The 21,755-nt window shown below is 38.8% G+C and overlaps 1 protein-coding gene across 4 annotated transcripts in view; it reads right to left on the bottom strand.

Moving 5' to 3' along the window:
- The window catches only part of FOXJ3 (forkhead box J3), a 95,078-nt gene that overhangs the window by 16,536 nt on the left and 56,787 nt on the right, over nucleotides 1-21,755 (bottom strand). For 3 of the 4 annotated variants that reach the window (XM_084785085.1, XM_084785082.1, XM_084785084.1), the window contains exons 5-6: nucleotides 15,265-15,348; nucleotides 6,092-6,193 (exon numbers count right to left, since the gene is read on the bottom strand). In XM_084785085.1, coding sequence (XP_084641211.1) covers nucleotides 6,092-6,193; nucleotides 15,265-15,348 — 186 coding nt within the window. The remainder of the gene's footprint in view (nucleotides 1-6,091; nucleotides 6,194-15,264; nucleotides 15,349-21,755) is intronic. The other variant, XM_084785083.1, reaches the window with a different exon arrangement.

Below are 21,755 nucleotides of genomic sequence, written 5' to 3'. Positions count from 1 at the left end.
TGTGTATGGGTACTTTAGTAGCATGTATACCTGCATGCTAGAAGAGGGCATCAGATCAGCCACCATGTGGTTGCTGGGAATTGAACTCAGGATCTCTGGAAGAGAAGGTGGCGTTCTTAACCACTGAGCCATCTCTCCAGCACTTGTTTTTGTTTTTCAAGGCAGGGTTTCTCTGTGTAGCCTTGGCTGTCCTGGACTCACTTTGTAGACCAGGCTGGCCTTGAACTCACAACGATCCACCTGCCTCTGCCTCCCAAGTGCTGGGATTAAAGGCGTGTGCCACCACGGCCAGCCAGACTCACATGTTTAACATTTGGTCCCCAATTGGTGCCACCATTTGTGAGGCCTTCAGGGGTGTGAAACTTGAGATTCTATAGTGCTACACCACTTCTTTCCTGTTCACTTTCTGCTTTCTGGAGGTTGATGCAATGTGACCAGCTGATCCCTGCTGCCTTGGTATCCCACTGTAATGAGGGCAAACCCTTCCTCCCTTAAATTCAATCTAGACAGGCACTCTGTCATACAAATGAGCAAATAACTACTACACAGAGAAATTGCTTTACCAACTGCGCCATCCCCCAAGCCCATTATTTTCTTTTTGGTCATTTATTTTCCAAGACAGGGTTTCTCTGTGTAGCCTTGGATGTCCTGGACTTGCTTTGTAGACCAGGCTGGCCTCGAACTCACAGAGACTTGTCTGCCTCTGCCTCCTGAGTGTTGGGATTACAGGCCTGTGCTGCCACTCCCCGGTTTTTTCCTCCTTTTCTTTTTAACCATTTGCTTTCCCATATTTCTGTTTGTCATTTTTCTACATCTGTTCCTCCCTCCCTCCCCCAAAAGCACATCATGATTTTGACTAACAACACATTAGCATCAACCAAGAAAAAATGACTTCTTTACAATAGTCTTTTGCATAAGACCTGTGTATTTACTTGGTTATGGCTTTATTTTCTGTCAATAATAAAGTTTCATGTAGAATTCATCTTTTATTTAACTCTAGGTATTTGTTATATTTTAATGCTAGCTTAAATGTTTCTCTTAAAATGCTTGGGCCAGTGAGATTATCTCAATGGGAAAAGACATTTACTGACAAGAATGATGCCCTGAGTTTAATCTCTAAAACTTCCATTGCTGAAGGAGAAAAACAACTCTGGAAAGTTGCCCTGACCTCCACATATCTGCAGTGTGGGCCTGTGTGCCCAACTTCCTCTTCACAGTTAATGAATGTAATTTTTAAAAAAACTCCTGTCTGTGGCTAGTATGTAATTATATAACTGATTTTTAAGATAAAATGCTGGTCTTCTATCAAGATATTTTCACTATATTTATTAAAGCACTACGTTTTATCTGTATATTCTTTTGGATTTTCTATATAAACAATGAGTTATCTATAAATGACAACTCATGAGTTTCTTTTTCAATGTGTCATTTTGGCTTCTCTGTGAACAGCATTTGTAACTGTCTTAATGATCTTTCCTAGACTAGTTCCACCATCCCTGTGATTTCTAGTCTGATTGTTAATTTTCTCCAATTATGGGTTGGTTGTTCCTTCTTACTTCTCTGCCAGCTGGTCAATTCTGTTGCTTTGAGACCAGCACTAGGGCTGCAGGTGTGCATCATCCCACTCAGCACTAGGGCTGCAGGTGTGCATCATCCCACTCAGCAGCACTAGGGCTGCAGGTGTGCATCATCCCACTCAGCAGCACTAGGGCTGCAGGTGTGCATCATCCCACTCAGCAGCACTAGGGCTGCAGGTGTGCATCATCCCACTCAGCACTAGGGCTGCAGGTGTGCATCATCCCACTCAGCACTAGGGCTGCAGGTGTGCATCATCCCACTCAGCACCAGGGCTGCAGGTGTGCATCATGCCACTCAGCACTAGGGCTGCAGGTGTGCATCATCCCACTCAGCAGCACTAGGGCTGCAGGTGTGCATCATCCCACTCAGCAGCACTAGGGCTGCAGGTGTGCATCATCCCACTCAGCAGCACTAGGGCTGCAGGTGTGCATCATCCCACTCAGCACTAGGGCTGCAGGTGTGCATCATGCCACTCAGCACTAGGGCTGCAGGTGTGTATCATCCCACTCAGCAGCACTAGGGCTGCAGGTGTGCATCATCCCACTCAGCAGCACTAGGGCTGCAGGTGTGCATCATCCCACTCAGCAGCACTAGGGCTGCAGGTGTGCATCATCCCACTCAGCACTAGGGCTGCAGGTGTGCATCATCCCACTCAGCACTAGGGCTGCAGGTGTGCATCATCCCACTCAGCACTAGGGCTGCAGGTGTGCATCATCCCACTCAGCACTAGGGCTGCAGGTGTGTATCATCCCACCTAGCACTAGGGCTGCAGGTGTGTATCATCCCACCTAGCACTACAGCTGCAGGTGTGTATCATCACCACCCAGCTGCTGTCTGGTACTTTCTTACCTCAAACATTATGACTTTCACCTTTTCCAGACATGTATTTTATGTCTTTATAAATGTTCTCTGGCTTCTGATTTGTTGATTCATTGTTATATAAAATACTTCACCAACTTTCCATTTTTATTACTATCATTCTTGGCAGCATTTGTCTTGCTTGTTTCCAGATACTTAAATCGTTAATATTTTTTAAATATTTATTTACTTATTTTTATGTATACAAGTGCTCTATCTGCATGCACACCTGCATGCCTGAAGAGGGCATCAGATCAAATTATAGATGGTTGTGAGGCACCATGTGGTCTCAGGACCTCTGGAGGAGCAGATAGTGCTCTTAACCACTTGAGCCATCCTCCTGCCCTAAATCATTAATATTTAACCTTTGTGAGCCCTGTTATATATAAATGAGGTTATTACTTTATATCTCACAGTCTTTGAAGTCACTTGTAATTCACTGATTTATTTTCTAATTTATATCACATTTCTTTGATCTATGGGAAAATTAGGATCATACTATTTAACTTAAAAATTCTGGGGAGACCTGTTGACTATTTGCTATGACTTCTAATTCCACTGTACTGTAAAATATAATCTGTATGTTATAACATGCCTTCCAAATATTGCTGGGATCTTCTGTATGACTTAAGATAAATCAACATAATGTGACTGATTTTGGTAACTACTCCATGGGTACAACACTGTACAGAATTTGGATTTTTAAATTTGGGTTCAAATTTTCTACAATTCTAATGGAACATTTTTTTATATAACCATTTACTTATGAAAATTATCACTTTATAACAAAATAAAACTTTTCGCTTAAGATTAATCTTTTATAAGTAGTGTAAAGCTGGATTTTCTCCCATATAGTCAAAAACTCTTATCTTTTAAGCCAAGTATTGCATGTAATTAAGTTTCATGTTATTTCTGTTATAGCTGGATTTAAATACTATTTGTTTTCTTCCCATTTCTTCTTAGTTCCTTTCTCTCCCTACTTTTGAGATTTATTATATTTCCTTATTACACTGGTATGTTCTTTTATTATTTTTTTTTAAATAACCTGGAGCAATGGTACATAAAGCATGAACTTTGATCAGTAATTTGTGGAAAATTACAGCTCTGGATAATCTCTAAATGGAATTTAGCTGTCTTCTAACAAAAAAGATAGTCACCCACGACTCTACCAAAAGCTGAGGGTAGCCTATCATGGTCTGTCCTGACTCACATAACAAATGCTATCTAATATAACTTGGCAGCAGTATTCACCACAGCTCTCCCTGAAGACTGTGAAGTACAACTTTGGTCCCGTTTGGGAAGACTGCTAGATTCTGGCCAGTGGTGCGTCTATTTTGTTTATTATATCTTAGTCCAAGCTCACAGAGTTAGGATTTAATAAATACTTAAAAGTGGATTTTGTTTACAAAAAACTCAGTTTCTGATATTCCTTAGGATCTTTTCTGCTAAATACCCATTCATTTCAGCGTGTCCTCCCTCTGGCTTCCGCAACTCTCCCACAGGCCTGCCTCAGGCTGCTTGTGGTTCTCTGGCCGCTGTGATGGGCTGATAAGCAGGAAATGTCCCCAAGGAAAAATTTATCTCATCCCCTGTATTTGCCTGGTCCCTTAATCACCAGCTGTCTGTCTGTCTCCACTGCCTCCTTCCTCTTTGGCCCCTCATGTACTGTGCTAGTGTGTTTGCACGGTTGGTTAGGGAGAGACAGTCAGAATGCTTTGTCTGGTAATCTAAAAACTGCAGCTCCTTGAACATCATCTAGTCAGAAGTCCTAACATTGCTGCTTCCTGGATTATTACAGCTTTAGCTATCCATGTTGAGGCCCTCACCATTGCTTAGACTAATGCAAAAGCTGTATTAGAGATTTCTGGTTTCAAACCATACACGGCATCAGAAATTTTTCCATTTAGCTGTCCATCACTAGAGATGCTATTTCGATATACAACAGAAGCCTAGGCCCAATTCACAAAGATGAGTAGCCAAACTGTCAGGACTTTACAGAACTCAACCACCACCAGGAAACATATGCAAACACTTCCTTCCCCCTAAGTGACAGTGATCACTCCACAGACTGCCATGTGGGAAGAAAAATTATACCTCCAGTGCCCGTGTCCTTTCAAAATTGAACCCTGATTATGTCATGAATAAGTTCTTGACAATCTTTGCCTTTCTACAAATAGACCTCATAGATAAAGTGATATATACATCTATCTGTCCTTACATATATGCATGAGAAAAATGGGGGCGCGAAAAGTGCAGACACAGGCTTGAAAGAAAAGAGGGCAAAAGCTACGGGGACCAGGTGAAAGCAGGAGTGCAGCGTGTGAGCGTGAATTACAGAGATGCACAGCTTCAAGACTCCTGCGGTCCGTAGGACACAGACTGTCTTGTAAAGAGGAGGCATCTGCACTCCACCCTATGTAACTAGCTGCCAGCATCACCAAAAGTACAGCCGACTATCAAATGGGACTTCTGGGTCTATTTCTATTCTTGAATATCACAAAACTAGCTGGTCACCATTACAATGGACTCTCTAAGGTTGTTAGAATTATGCAAAGTGCTTTTTTTTATTTAAGGGATTGCTGACTCCTGTGACGACTACACTGTCAACCTGACAGGATCTAGGTCACCTGGGAGATGGGGCCTGACTACACCTGTGAGTGACTGTCCGCATTAGATGAGCCGGCTTAACTGTGAGCAGGACCAGTCCCTGGGTGCAGATCCTGGGCCACATAAAATGGAGAAATCAACTCATCGCTCTGTAGCCCTGATTTACTTGCCATGATTGACTGACTGTACTCTTGGGTTTAAGCCAAGATAAATCCTTTCTCCCTCAAGTTACTTGTCAGGGTCCTTTATAAAATCAGGAAGAAAGGAAAGTAAGACAGAGAAATTACATAAAATTTGACAATTTTTTTTCTTCAGCTACATATTTGGAAAAACTTTCAAACAATTTTATAAATGAAAATACTAGCTCAGAAAGTAGAAGTGGCAGAGTCAAAAATTTAAATTAGCACATAAGTTCTCAGTAGCACCTTCCAATTTTTCCCAACAAGTATTTTCTTCTAATTGTTTTAATTTATTATTATCATTACTGGGAGCGGGCACTACTAGGGACTGAACCCAAGTCTCACACATGCTAGGAAAATACTGAGCTATGTATTTATAGCTCCTTAAAAACTGTTATATTTAGTTACTTATTTAGTGTATGTAGTGGGAAATCAGGTGAGCACATGGAAGTCAGAAAACAACTTGAAGGAATCAGTTTTCTCCTTCTAAAGAACTGAACTCAATGCCTCAGGTTTGGCAGCAAGCACCTTTATCTACTGAGTTATCTTGCCAGCCCATATTTTTTTTTAAGTCAAGGTCTAACCTAGTTGTCCAGGGAAGCCTCGATCTCACTCTGATGCCCAGGCAGACCCTCGAGTTGTGATGCTCCTGCCAACTTCCTGTGTAGCTGTAGTTGCAGGGCAGCCCCACCAGACCTGGCATGTGTGCATACTTCAAAACATTCTAGATCCAAGCTTCAAGCTGTCACATACAGAGTGAGCAAATTTATATCACCTTTGAACGTCACCATACATAACTACTGCCATTATAAAAGCAAACTAAATATATTACTCAAGGACATTTAAAAATGTTTAAAAAGTGGAATTACTTTGTTAGTCACAGTGTTGATTGCCAGAGTTGGAGAGGCACTTCCCGAAATAATACACTCCATTCCCAAAGAATCTGAATCTATGCTATATGGAGTTGAGGCCTAAAATACAAGAACAAAATAAACAATCATTAGCTCATATATCCAACAATTTGACACAGTTTGAAGGGATTTTATCAAATTCTCAAATATCCAGTTTTGTGCTTTTTTTATATGAAAATAAGTAACTACTAAAACCCCTTCTACATTCTTACTGTACTCTGGCATGCTACTGACCTATTCCTACCAAGTCAGCTGGTATGGCTACTCCTTCACACTTCAGTGAGTCTCATGACAGGGCAGTGTAGGGTGGAGCTGGCCTCTAACAACCTTCCCCACTTCTCCTTTCAGCAACAGTTATCTACTCGTAGCCGCAGGCTAGGAACTACCATTCCCAGACTTATCTAGAGTTAGCAGTGGCCATGTGACTATGTCATGGTCAATGCAATGTTGAGTAATACATGCAACTTCTGCAGCATTTCTTTGAAAAGAGCTTGCTTGCCTGTAATCTCTCGCCTTCACACTATGCACGGGAATGTATACATATGGTGGGAATAGTCTTGTTTAACCTGAAAGCTGAGTCAGGCAGTAACTGAGAAACCCTGGAAAAACAAAATTAGAAAGTCTGGACATCTAAATGACTGAATGCAACAGGACCATGCATCCTTTTGATTCGGTCTGTATCTCTGTCTTCACCTGAAAGAGAAATAAGTATCTCTAGTTTAAGCCTTCCTATTATAGTAGTAGTATTATTGCTTGTACATAAAAGTGACAAATCAATACCCTAAATAATACGCCCTATGCACTACTAAACATGAATCTCCAAAACACTTCACAATGGTGTCAGCATTGAAACAGTGTTGTGTGTCTCAAAAGTTCAACCTCAGTGTTAAAATCATAAGAAAGGCAAATATGAATAATTTGTGACTATGGTGGCAGTGTCTCTGGCAAAAATAAAATAAAATAAAATAAAAAAATCTCACCCTTACAAGCCTTAACAGAACACAGACTTTTGTTTTGTTTTTCCAGACAAGGTTTCTCTGTATAGCCTTGGCGGTCCTGGAACTTGATCTAGAGACCAGGCTGGCCTTGAATTTATAGAGATCTACCTGCCTCTACCTTCCAAGTGCTTGTATTAAAGACACACGCTGTCACTGCCATCAGTGGGCCCTGCACCAACTCTTTAAAGCTCCCACTTGGAACTAATAGCATCATTTAAAAATAGTAACTTGTCCAAGATCCATCCTACCTCCCAAAGCAACAAGAAACCAACACTATGGAAAAAAAAAATCTATAGATGCCCATCTAAGATTAAGATGCTGGAATGAACTATTAAGATGCTTATGAAAAAAAAACATTTTATTTTTACAAAAATAAGAAAAAGCTCAGCAAAGAAATAAAAACATAAAAATGAGTAAAATAAAAAACTAGAATACTACTACTTGTGGGAGAAAAATAATCAGTAGGATGGGCTTTATATAAGAATGGAAAAGAAAGAAGAAAAGAATTAGTAAACAGAAAGGTTTACATCAATAGGAACAATATAACCTGAACAACAAACAAAAACTAGAGAAAGCAGAGAGCTTCAGAAAGCTGTGAGTCTCAAAGGAGCTAATCAGAGACTTCACTAAAATATTAGAATTGATAAGCACTCTTTATAAATACAGGATACAAAAATATATTAAGAACCAGTAGCTGTTCTATACTGCAATAATGAATTTACATGAACTCATAAAAAGCAATCCAATTCTTAATAGCCCCGCCCCCTACAATCTGTTAATCAAGCCAACTAAGATGATTTGTTGTTGTTATTGTTTTGTTTTTCAAGACAGGGTTTCTCTGTGTAGCCTTGGTTGGTCTGGACTCTTTGTAGACCAGGCTGGACTCAAACTCCGAGATCTGCCTACCTCTGCCTTCCAAGTATTCAGATTAAAGGCCTGTGCCACCATGCCCAGACAGAAAAAATTTTACAATGAAAATTACCAAGTACTTTAGAAAGAAACTGAAGGAAATACAAGAGGCAGAAAGTCCTGTTGCCTGAGTAAGTGATAACACTGTTAAAATGTCCACACTACCCAATGTAAGCTATAAATTCAATGCAAGACTCATCAAAATACAAAATAGCATTCTTCACAGAACCGGAGGGGGGGGAACCAAACTTAAAAACTCATATGGAAACAACAAACACACAAATGCAACTCTAAACAAAGCAATTCTGAACAAAAAGAGCAAAGGCAGAGATAGCACAACACCTGATTTCATTACATATAACAGAGCCAAAGAAACAAAACAGCACAGTACCAATATAAAAACAGACATTTGGGACAATGGACCAGAACAAACAATTCAACTATCCTCAGTGTGCTGGTTAATTTTTTTTCCATCGGCTTGATATAAATGAGGGTCATCTGGGAAGAAAAAAATCTGTTGATAAAATTTCCCCAATCAGACTGACCTGCAGGTACACCTGTGTGCATATTTTTTTTTAAATTAATGACTGATGAAAGAGTCCAGCCCACTGGGCATGTGGTCCCCAGTTCTATAAAAAACCCACCAAAGCAAGACACAGAGAACAAGCCAAGGAGCAGCATCCCTCCTTCCATGGTTTCTGCTTGAGTTCCTGCCTTGGCTTCCTTCACTAATGGGCTGTCACGGGGATATGTAAGCTTCATAAATCCTTTCCTCTGCAAGTCGCTTTTGGTCATAGTCTTTCTCAAAGCAAGAGAATGCAAACTAGGACATACAGCTACCCAGGTCTAAGCAAAGGTGCCCAAAGCACACCAGACCAAGTGCAGCTCCTTTAACAAATGGTACCAGGGGAAGTTGCTGTCCATATGCAGAACACTGAAACTGAAGACCAACAAACATCTACCCAGAATGGGTCAAAGGCCTTAATGTAAGACCTAAAACTGAAAATTGTAGAAGAAAATCATAGGGAAAATGTTTCAAGATACTGGCACAGCTAAGGATTTTCTGGATAGGGCTATAGAAACACAGAAAACACAATAATTAAGAAATGAATCACACCAAACTAAAAGGCTTCTTTCTGCATAGCAAGCAGAATAGAATGATGAGACATCCACACAACCGGAAAAGTATCTGTCTGCTGTTCATCTTATGAGAGCTAATATCTAAACTATTAGTCCAACTAAAAGGTGGTAATGCTCTAAAAATACACGTTTCAAAAGAATTCATGAAGCCACATGCGGTGGTTTATGCCTTTAATTTCAGCATTTGGGAGGCAAAGGCAGGAAGATCTCTGTGAATTCAAGGTCTACATAGCAAGCTCCAGCCCAGTTAGAGTGCACAGAGATACCCTGTCTCAAAAAACGCAACACAAAACAAAAAGAATATATAAAAACAATGGCTGAATTATGATTAGGCAAGAAAAATTTCTAAGTAAAGGTATAAAGCAATACCTCTCAGAATGCTACTTACTAAACCACAGAAAACAACAAAGGCTGTTAAGATATAATAACAAAAGAATGCCTATACAGGCAGGAACAAGATGAATAAAGCCAATACAAGAATCAGAATGAAGTTTCCTCAAAAATTAAAATGAGGAGCTAGAGAGTTGACTCAGACATTTAGAGCAGTTGCTGTCCTTCCATAGGGCCCAGGTTTGGCTTCCAGTACACATATGGCAGTTTACAACTGTTGTCTGTAGGTCTAGGTCCCAGGCGTGCATGTGGTGCACAGACATACATGCAGGCAGAACACTCGTGCACATTAAAACAAAATAAATAAATCATCCAGGTGCAGTGGTGCACACCTGTAATCCCAGCACTCAGGGAGGCAGAGGCAAGCAGATCTCCGTGAGTTCCAGGCCAGCCTGATCTATAAAGCCAAGTCCAGGACAGCAAGGCTACACAGAGAAACCCTGACTTGAAAAAAAATCCAAAATAACAACAACAACAATAATCTGAAAACAATTTTCAGAATTAAATTCAGAGCCACATCACTCAGCTCTTACTGAGTATGTAACAATGAAGTCAATACACTATTATTTGTCCATATTCATCAGAGCTATTCTAATAGCTAAGAGATGGCCATCAATAATTGTGGATAAATACAATATGTATTTAAGTGTGCATATGTGCATGTATATATTTATAGATATACAAAATGAAGTATCTTTTGATCATGAAGAATGAAATCTTATCTGCAGAAAATGAAGGACATCATGTTAAATGAAATAAGGCAGGAGAAAGACAGGTGTAATGCTTACTCTCATATGTGGAAACTAAAACAAACTCTTCCTTAAATTGCTTTTTCAATCTCAAGTAGAAGGCTCAATCAACTCATGCACTAGCAACTCATGACAAATGCACACATGAAAATACCACTGTAAACGCCATGAATCAATACAATTAAGAAATAACTAGTTGGTGTGATTTTGAGAAGAATAGAGAGTAAGGGACAGGAAAAAATATAAAGAAATTAATTAATGATTTAACAGTTGGAAATTTAGCAAAAGACAATCTGAAAATTTGAGCATCTCAGTGAACCATGATAAGGACAAACTCAAAGGGAAAAGAAAATCTTACTTAGATACAGCTAATTGATTCTGGAAAATAAACACAGAAAGCACCCAAAGAAAAAGAATATATTACATACAAAGGAATATTAGTAGGAAAATGATTTGTAGGTTTCTCAACAGAAATGACAGTATCACAGTGAAAAATCTAAAAACTCCAGCCAACAAACATAAGCCAATCCATACTGTTTTATTAATGTAAGTATTCAAGAAAGCAACGCTCTGGGTGTGATGTGATAATGTTAATCCCAGTGTCTGGGGGGCTTGATGCAAGGACTTGTAAGTTTGAAGTCTGCCTAGGCTACAAAGCAAGGATGTATCCCACCCCACCCCCTACACACATATATGCAATTATGTAATTAAAATAAGAAAAGGGCATTCCTTTCAGAGAGGGAGGAAATAAGCGAATTTGTTGGTAAAAGATATGCCTAAAAGTTCTTTTGCCCAAAGGAAAATTATAGTATAGAGAAAATTTGGGACTTCGAGGTATACATTAAAGCAGCAGAAACAGAAGATGATATAGAAGACTATTATTTTCCTTGTAGGTTTTAAAATCCATGCAAAAAGTGTAACACTGTCTTTGTAAGAATTGTCAATGTATACAGACAATATTACAATGGGGGAGAATCCTGGTAAGAAAAGTAGCAAAGATGCCTACATGAAAAAGTCAATAGTACATAGAACATGAATGTGAAATTATTGTTTAAATAGAAACATATAAGCAGGTATAGTTAAAAAGTCAATAGATAAATTAGCACAGAACACTAAAGTACATCTAAACTTTAAAAAAAAAGTTTCAAACAAAAACATACTATAGATTTATACTAACCAAAGGAATCAAATGTTTAAAAAAAAAAAAGGCTCCAATAAAAAAGCAGCAAATGTCAAATAGGAACAAAAGAGGAAGACTCAGTGTGGCTTACAAATGCAGTAACTTCCAACACAGTAGAGGAAAGAAAAAGAATTGGAAGGAAAGGAAAACTGTCAGAATTTGTAGATGATGTAATTATTCAGTGTATTCCAGGTCTTCTAAAAATGATAATTACAACTAACAAGATCATAGCATAGGTTAACAACAACAACAACAACAACAACAAATCAATTTTATACGCTTGCAAAAGCAACTGAAAAATTTTAAAACTCAGTTTGTAATAGTACCAGGAAACAAAATATCCAGGAGTAAGTCTAACTAGAAATATTCATGTCCTTTATGCTGAAAACTAAAATCTCGCCTGACAGGAAAATACCTAATATTTGCAGGACTACAACACTTTCATGAGTTGGAATAAATGTTAAGATAGATTTTTTTTTCCCAGATTAGTGGTAGCCTGAGCAGAAAAATTTTTGGAAATAATGAAAATGTTCATTTAACAAAACTTGTAATAATTTCACAAGTAGTACAGATATCAAAGCATTCAAGTAATAAAACTTTACACAATTAGCTGTACACAAACTATCCATAAATGGTGTAAAAACAACAAAATCCTACCCAGGTGCTAAGTTTCATGTACACAAAATCTGCTGTGCACAGGGCTCCTCTGCTTTAAATCCCCTAGGAGGTGTTATTCACAATTACACAATATCTCTCAAAACAGCGCACACCAGGTATTCTTATACCACCTAAATATCTGTTGCATTTCTAAGAGGAGAAAATATAGGTTGTATTCCCTCCTTTGCTCAGTTCACCTTTCCATCAAACACATCCTTTCTCTTTCTCAGACTCAACTGAGACACTGAGTCACAATAACATGACAACAATCTTAAAAACATGGCCAGATACAGACTAACCTCAGACGAAATGTCCTCTTGGACCAAGGGGATGGCACATCAAGGAAAAAGTACTTGCCACACAAACCTGATGACCTGGCTCAACCCTGGACTCTGTAGCAGTGTAGCGGAAAGACAGAGTAAATCCCAAAAGTTGTCCTCTGATACACACACACACACACACACACACACACACACACACACACACACACACACACTTACTTGTGTGCCCCGACTTCCTATACATTCAAGCAAAATAATAAATAAAATGAAGTGATTTAAAGAAAGAAAGATTGCCCCTTTTCTAATTATCTGTCTACCTTCTAGTTCTTGCCTTAAGCCTGGAGCCCAGGGATCCACCTGCCTCTGCCTCCCTTAGTGCTGAGACCACAGGTGTGCGCCACCGCACCTGGCGAAGGCTACATATCTTAAATCATAAGGTAGCAATTTAAAGTAAGTTTTCCCAACTTAAAAGAATGACGGATCACAACTTCATAATGTAACCTGTCTTTGTTCCTAATTTTACTGTTCTGTGATAAACTAAATTAAGATACTTTAGATTCACAAATGTTCCTAAAACAGAACACGATCTAAGGTGTTTCCTTAAATGAAATCCAATGGTTATTTAAAATGAAAAGTATTCTAATAAAAGCAATATATACTACAAAACCCTCTAAAATACTTTACAACCAGCCCCCAAGACTATTTCCAGATGAAAACAAAAAACAAACAAACAAACAAACAAACAAAACCCAGAAACATCAATTTATCAGGGCAGGAAGTCATTATAACTTTAGAGAACAATCTTTCAGAATACTTATTAAGCAGGTGTCCATCTCAGCTCATCTCCTCCCATTAGGTTCCGTTCCTATACTGCCAACTAACAGACAGCTTGGGCCAAAATAAGCACCAGCAGTACTGAGAAAATGTCATCCACGTGAATGTCTTGTTTTTGAAATTTTTCCACTTTAACCTTAAAGTGAAAATTAAAAAGCACATAGTAGAAAATTGAATTATCAAGTACGAAGTCTTAACTGCACATTCAAGAGTACCTGCTTCTCTACCTTCCATCTTGTGTAGCCTTGGCTGTCCTGGACTCACTTTGTAGACCAGGCTGGCCTTGAACTCACAGCGATCCACCTGCCTCTGCCTCCCAAGTGCTGGGATTAAAGATGTGCGCCACTACCACCCAGCTAATCTTGTGTTTCTTTAGACTCTGAGTTTACACCTGTCAACAGTGGGAAGTCTGTGACACTCAAAAGTAAACAAGGTTTTTCTAAGAATAATAGAGTAAAAGTGAAGCTTGACATCCAAAAAGAGTGCATAGCTGCCAACCCAGTTACCAATTCTAGCTTCCAAAAATAATGTCAAATTTCAGAAACTTCTAAAGAGATAAATGACAGAAAAAGAGGACATAATTTCTTAGCTCCGTCACCTTACCCATCTAAATTGCTTGATGATGTCATGGACTAAAAAACACTGTGAGCACATTTCCCCTTCCTTCAAACTTCTGGCAACAGATATTAAATGTTTTGTATTACACATATCTGGACATCATTGCACCTATCTCCTTAAACCCTGGTTCATTTTTTAAAAAGCCAACAACCGATGCCCCAAAATTCACATTTAACTTTACATAATTGATGCCTGGCTCCAACAAGGCTGCCTAAGCTCAGTTGTGGCCATGCTCATGTGGCCCTAGTTCAAACCTAGTCTGAGGTCCTGATTTTATATATATATATATATATATATATATATATATATATATATATTTTTTTTTTTTTTTTTTTAAAGACAGTCTTAGTTTCTATCTCTCTCTCCGTGTGTGTGTCCGTCCCCATCCGTGTCCCCTTCGTCCGTGTCTTTGAGGCTTAGAAATTATATTCCTTTACAGTCATATGTCAAATGTATTTCCCCACACATTTACTCAGTTTTCTTCACATTACAATCTTTTCATCCTGATTTACACTGCAACTATCTAATATCCATTTTAGGTGTGTAAAACACTTTTGTTAGAGATACGAAGTTTGTTTATTTCTCTTTAAGGGGATGTCCAGTAAAGGAGACAATATAGGAAAAAATTAATATAAAATATGTGTGACTTTATAAAAAAACTTATAAAAATTCTACAACACCACAAATGCAAACACATGGAAAGGCTTTAATAAGTAGTGCACACCTGAAGTGAGTCCAACATCAGAAGAGGATGTATATAGATGTTTAGCTGCAATGTTGCAACTGTAAAAGGGTGAGGAAAACTGAGGCGCAGTCAACATGTGATGGCAGCTGAAGTGTTGACTATGCATATTATTATACATAAGTGAAGTATCAACCAAAGGTCTTTTTCTCATTCATTCTTAGAAATTAGCTTTAACCATGGGTTCCTATCAACACAGGCACATGGTCTTATTATATACAAAGCAACCACCATATGGGTGAAAGCAGAGGAAAGCACTATGAGGACAATGAAGACAATCTGAAATAACCAGAAGAGCATCTGTGACATGGCTGCTATTTAAATGATCAATCCTCAGTGTTGGAGGTACAGAGCAAAACTACCAGACTGAAGTGCACACGCCTGGAGTGTGAGTCTCACACAGCAGGTGTGTCCTAACAGAGCAAAACCTTCAAGCAATTCCTAAATTGCTTCCCCTTGCTCAAATTGTGCAGCTCAAACAAAATGGGTCTGAAAAGTGCTTTGAAAATATGTAACACTACAAAATGAAATCTTACTTTGCTTGTGGTTACACCTCTTCTACTGGAAACGAACTGTTAAGAGTCTACATTTCTGATATGCTCAACACTCATGAATCATGATAATGAGCTTTACCCGTTCTACAGATCGTGCCCTCTTCTTTGGCCGAGTAGGCAGTGTATCCTCCTTCGGATTGGTGTCTATTGCCCAGTAAGAACCCTAAAGATAAAGAAATAAATGATATTAATTGTATATTACAGTAAACCTTAGAACACTTACAGAAATACTTATAATCTTCCCCAAACCCAAACATTTTGAAAATGTAACAACAGACAAAAAGAGTGGGAAGAAACACAGCTGCTCACTGTGTTGGTGGCCCCAGGCGCTGAGCACAGCTGCTCACTGTGCTGGTGGCCCCAGGCGCTGAGCTCCAGGCCTCGCCTGCCAGGAAAGGTTCTCTATTGCTAGCCCATTTTGGAAGTTGTTAATCTTGGAATGGCAGCTAATTAAGTTGCCCGAATGGGCTTCATTCTTGTGGTCCTCCTGCTTCTGCCTCATGGACAGTTTCTGTTTGTTTTCACCTATTTCAAAATTGTAGGAAATCTTCGTATGTTCTTAATTATATGAATGTATTTTAGCTTAACTATTGAATGGGGAGGCTGCTTTTATGGTACTGAGATCAGGGCCTCATATGTGCTCTACCAACAGTGAAAATATATGTGAATGTTTTGATACACAGGCGTTTTGAGACTTATGTACCCTAGATTAGGTCATTTGCTCCTTCTACTTGATTTAGTAGTAGCTGAGGTATTTTCAAATTTTACTTTAGTCATATCAATACTGCTCTCATCTTTCTAAGCATGCTGACCAGGAGATTATTCTGAGCAACAAACCATGTTGATTTCTAACAGACATACTTTAATATTTTGATAATCAAGCTGGGTGTGGTGGTGCACACCTTTAATCTCAGCACTCAGTAGGCAGATCTGAGTTAGACCAAAAAAATTTTTTTGATAGTCGTAAGTTACAATAAGATCATGTACTGATCCATAATCTTTATTCAGATCGTTGATATGGCCAAACTATGAACCAATTACCACAACTTTACTTCCAAATGTATCCAGAAAAAGTAATATTATAAAGTCTTACATGTTATTTTATAAAAAAAAATTACAAATAATAAAGAACAGTAGAAAACAACCTTGAAATATTTTGTATGGCCTATTCAGACTAAGAAAATTCATATTACAGAAAATAAACAAATGGTTGCCAGGAGCTTAAAACGGGAGGAAAGGGGGAGGGGGGAGAGCATTAATGGAAACTGTTGTACTTTTCAAGGTGATGAAATGGAAATGTCCTAGAATTCAGCTTTACAATATGCTGAAACTACCAGGTTTTATGATGCAAAACAAAAGGGAATAGTATACAAATCATATCTAAACAAAGTATGTATTTGCAAGGAGGGGTACGGTGGTTTCAACGACAACAGGCCCACAGGCTCTTGTTCTGGAAGGATTAGGAGGTACAGCTTTGCTGGAGGAGGTGTGTCATTGGAGGTGAGCTTTGAGGTTTCACAGCAGATAAGGACGTAAAGCTCTCAGCTACTGTTCCAGTGTCGTGCCTGACTGCTTCCTACCATGATGATCATGGACCAACCCTCTAAAACTAAACCAAGCCCCCAATTAAATGCTTCATTTTGTAAGAGTTGCCTTGGTCATGGTCTTCACATCAATAAAACAGTAACTAAGGTAGAGTAAAAGGAATTATAGACCTCTAATCTAATACTAGTTATGTATGACATAGCAAACTCACTGTCAGAAAACAAAGTCAGTGGTATTGCCTGAATGAATTCCTGTCTCCTAATTTCTACGTGAATGCTAGCTTTCCTTTAGACTATGCTAGCCACTAGAGTTCTTTCTTAGAGATTTATTTTAGTTTATGTGCACATGTATGTGTGCCATGTGTATGCAGCTCACAGAGACCAGAGTAGGGTATCAGATACCCGAGGACTAGACTTGATTTACAAATGGTAGTGAGCTGTCCAACGTGGGTGCTGAGACATGCAATTCAATGAGAGCATGTTTGTCACACATACTGAATGCCTTGACCCAGCATATATCATAACACACACGCACACATGCTCACTCAGTAATGATAACTGTAGTGAGAGCTTTGGTTTCTTAAAGAACCCAGTTATGTTTTGTGACTATGTGTTTGTTTTTAATCCCAGGTACGGGATAAAAGGCTGCTTCACAGTGGGTGATTATGATTTGCCTCATGCATTAGCAGGGGTGCTTTTGCCAGCTGCAGCTAATTTAGTATGGGGACTCTGGAGAGGGAATAAATTCTAGAGCCCAGAGAGGAGCAGGAGCGGTTGGGGCGTTCCAAGGAAGGCATCTGCTGCTTCCCGTTGCTCCTGTTTGACAAGAAGTTGGGGATACCCTGTCTGCGAAGTCACCCCTGCCTCAAGGAACTGTATGCCCCTCATCAGCAGGAAGTAGCTTCCCTCTAACCTTCTTTCTCTCCTGCCTAGTGTTGGGGGGCTGGAAGGGATTAGCGTGGAATAAGAGTTGGAAGGGAGACAGAGGTATAAGAACTCAATAAAATATATAAAAGAATATGCCAGCAAACATTTTTAAAAAGACTTTAGAGAACCTTCAGAAAAAATATGAGCAAGTCTATGAAAAGATGCTTTTTAAAAATCAGTGGTGATTAAGACTGGACAAATCAATATTATGGTGAGATACTGCTTCCCGTTCAAAGTTAAAACCATCCCTAACGATGAACTACTAATGGGAAGTCTCTGGCATTGCTGTGAGAAATTAAAGTAGCACAGCCACAAGGAAAAAAGGATGAGTACCATCTCCCACTGACCCTGTGACCCAGCAATCCTTCCACTCAGTAGTTAAGAGGACTCAAAGAAAACACGTAGATGAATTTCCTAGTAGTTTTTTGTTTTTTGAGACAAGGTTTCTTTGTGTAGTCTTGGCTGTCCTGGACTTACTCTATAGACCAGGCTGGCCCCGCCGCTATCCATCTGCCTCTGCCTCCTGAGTGCTGGGATGAAAGGCAAGTGCCACCACGTCCAGCTTAGTAATTTCTTTTTAATAACAGTCCCAAACTGAAAAAACCTCAAATTGTCTACCAACAAATAAATGGACAAGCCATCTTTATATATTCATAAAATAGAACATGACTTAGTAATAAACAACCAATGGTGAAGAGCTGCCAGTCCTGCCAAGTGAGAAAGCATGTACACTCATGTGCCTGACAAGGACATTTCTACAAGCTCCCTTTTATGAAAAGAAAAAAAAAAAACTATGAAAAACTCAAAGATCACCATCTAAGGCCGGGTTTGAGCAGATTTCATCTAGAATCAACATTAGTCATGTCAAAGAGCTCTGGGCTCTACTAAGTACTATACAAAATGTAACTATCAAGTCATAGGAAACACCACTTATACAGTAAGCACCCTCGCACACACATCCTACACCACACCCAGCCTGAGAGAACACAAAAGCTTAATGTTTATAGTCCCAAATGTCACCAACTGGGATTCCACAGCTTTCACTAACTACAGTTTCCAAAATTCAATCCACTACAAACTTCAGGGTGTGCTAAATGAAATAGTTAATCCATATACCAGGAAAAATGAAGATTTCTTAAAAACAAAACAGCAAATGTAGTGGCTCATGCTTATAATTCCAGCACCTGGGAGAGTCTGAGGCAGGAGGGCTGACTCAAGTTCTGGGCCAGCTTGACCAGAAGTAGCTTCTATTTAAAAAGATTTAACAAACTAAAACAAAACAAAACAAAAAACAAAAAACAGAAAAAATAAAGGTATCTCAAAGATCAACAAGTAATTTAAATAACTTTATTCTCATTACAATTCTCTTTATATTCTCTTCTACTAATTCAAAGTACTCTGCTTTATCACACAGTAATGTGGCCTTTCTTTAACAAGCTTCAGGTTGAAAATACTTTTAATAAACATGTCACTATCTGATTAGGTAGAAACAGTAATAACTTTATATTCCAGAGAAAGCAATTCCTATCCCAACTAGCTAGCAAATCTCAATGTCTAAATCCATATTTTATCTCAATGCGCACCTATTTTCAAGGACTTCAGAAATGATACCAGACTCCTTTTCTTCCCTGACGTCTATATTTCATATCACATCGTAATCTTTCTCTCCCATTCACAGTTTACATGTAGCCATCTTTCTTCCCCACAGAATCTTAGGATGCTACTACAATCTGTATGTCCCATATAAAAAGCAACTATACTTGCCAGTTTGAGTCTGGTTTATTCTCATTGCTTCAATGTAATCAACAACATCATCTTTTTGTCGGATGTGTTTACTTTCAGCACCAGAGCCACTTACTCTCTTCAAATACAAAGGAGACTATTAATGATCAAGGCAGACTGCTTGGCTGGCTGAGTAAATGAATATATAAACAACTTAGGTTCCTGGAACATTCTTGTGGAACAAATGCAGATTTCATCACTTTTAAATGCATTAATTATCAAATTAAGTAAATGACACCTAAAAGGACAGGTAAATAATTGATTCCTAAATTAATAGATTTAAAATATTTAATTACTATTTTGATTTAATAAATGACTTCTCTAAATGTTAAACATATGTAAAAGTATTATACTGTTTTTCTTTCATCAATACCCTAATTTAATTATTTTAGAATTTTTATAGTTGAATATGTTTTACTGTATCATTCTGAATGTAAGAGACACCCAGTTCACCTATCTTTAATACGTAAGCCACTAAAACAGCAGCTTAATATAACTATTAGCTGTTTTGGTTTTTTTTTTTTATCTCAAAAATACCACTATTTAGAGTAAGCCTAAAAGAAAGGAATCTAATGATCTAATAGCAACAACTCTCAAAGCCTTCAATGGCCATGTTGTGTGGGAAACCCATAGGATGGAGTACATGCAGTAAGATGGAACAAACTAGCTGGGCGGAGCATGCCTGTAATCCCAGCACTCAGGAGGGAGAGACAGTTCAAGGCCAGCCTGGTCTAAAAAGGGAGTTCAGGACAGCCAAAGCTACACAGAGAAATCCTGTCTCAGATCCCTTGCCCCCCCCCCAAAAAAAAAGATGGAACAAACTGTTTTGCTTATTACACGGATGAATCTCAAATGCATCATGCTAAATGAAAGAAAGCCAACTCAAAAGACTATTTACTGTATGAGTCCTATTATATACTGATCTGGAAAAGGCAAAATCCCAAGAAACAGAAAACATACTAGTAATTGCTAGGGGCAGAAAAGGGAGCCTAACTTCCGACAGAACAAAATACATCTTCATCACAATGGTTACGCTATACATGCCTAAAATTTTCTAGAATTGGAGACCAAAAGGATCATCATTTATAGGTATAAAATTTTACTTTCAGATAAATATTTTATACAATGGTTAAATCTAGAAAGAGGGAGCACAATAACAGAAATGTTATATGGCATGTATAAATAAAACCAGCTGAGAAGAAGCACGCTGCAGTGTTGGGACAGAAACTATTTCATGAGTCTTTCAAATCACTGGAATACCTATTATCAAACTCTGGCATTTGATTTTCAAAGATTTTATTTTATTTTTGTATATATATAAATGCCAGAGGTTGCCCAAGGAGGCCAGAGGGGAACGCTGGATACCCTGGACTTGGAATTATTTAATGGACAATTGTGAACTGAACCACCAGATGAGAGTGCTTACAAATTTAAGCTTGGGTCCCTTGCAAGAACAGGAAATCTCTCCAGCCTTTTATTGTTGTTTAAACAAAGCATCTCACTTCCTAGCTCAGGGTGGCCTCAGCCTCCTGTGCAAAGGATTGTAAACTTTGTTTTAGGTGAAAGCAATCTTGGAGGGCTTTGTCTCTTAGAAACACCACAGATACATTGTGATAAACTGGCCGGAGCCATCCTGGGTTTGGAATTTAGGAAGTGGACCAGGGGACTTTGGCTGGACTATTGTGTTTTTAATTGGATATCGAAGGGGGGGTAGGGATTTTGACCCAGACCAGCCATTACACGCCTGAGAGAAAAGCTGGTGGAGGAGAGAGGAGGAGACTACAGTTTTTAAAACAAAACCACACATTAAACACACACACACACACACACACACACACACACACACACACACACACACACACACACACAATTTACTGGCCAGACCACCAGACCAGTTTACAGGCCAGAAACACCTGGGGTTCTGATCTGTCCCATACTGGAAGGTTTACTCTTGTTTCCTTTTAATCCTTTCCACCTCTTGTAAAAAATTGTAAGAATATAAAATAAAGTCTAATTGTTAAAAAACAGAGCCAACAAGTGGTGCCCAATGTGGGAGCTAATGGGTTCTGTAACTTGTACTGCTATGAGAAAAGATTCAAAACTCAAAAACACAAAAATGCTGTTTCAGGGTATCAACAAAATCGCAACTACCATTAGAAAACTCTTTCCTGCTTTATACCTAGAGGGAATTCTCTGTTTTTTCATTGTTCTTTTACACATAAATCAAACAAACAAACAAACAAACAACCCACCAATTTACCGGCCAGACCAGTTTACAGGCAGAAACACCTAGAGATCCGTCCCATAAAACAAATAT

Source organism: Acomys minous (assembly GCF_964271855.1).
Source record: "Acomys minous genome assembly, chromosome: 6".
Classification (NCBI taxonomy): domain Eukaryota; kingdom Metazoa; phylum Chordata; class Mammalia; order Rodentia; family Muridae; genus Acomys; species Acomys minous.
This window is presented reverse-complemented; position numbering and strand designations above follow the sequence as displayed.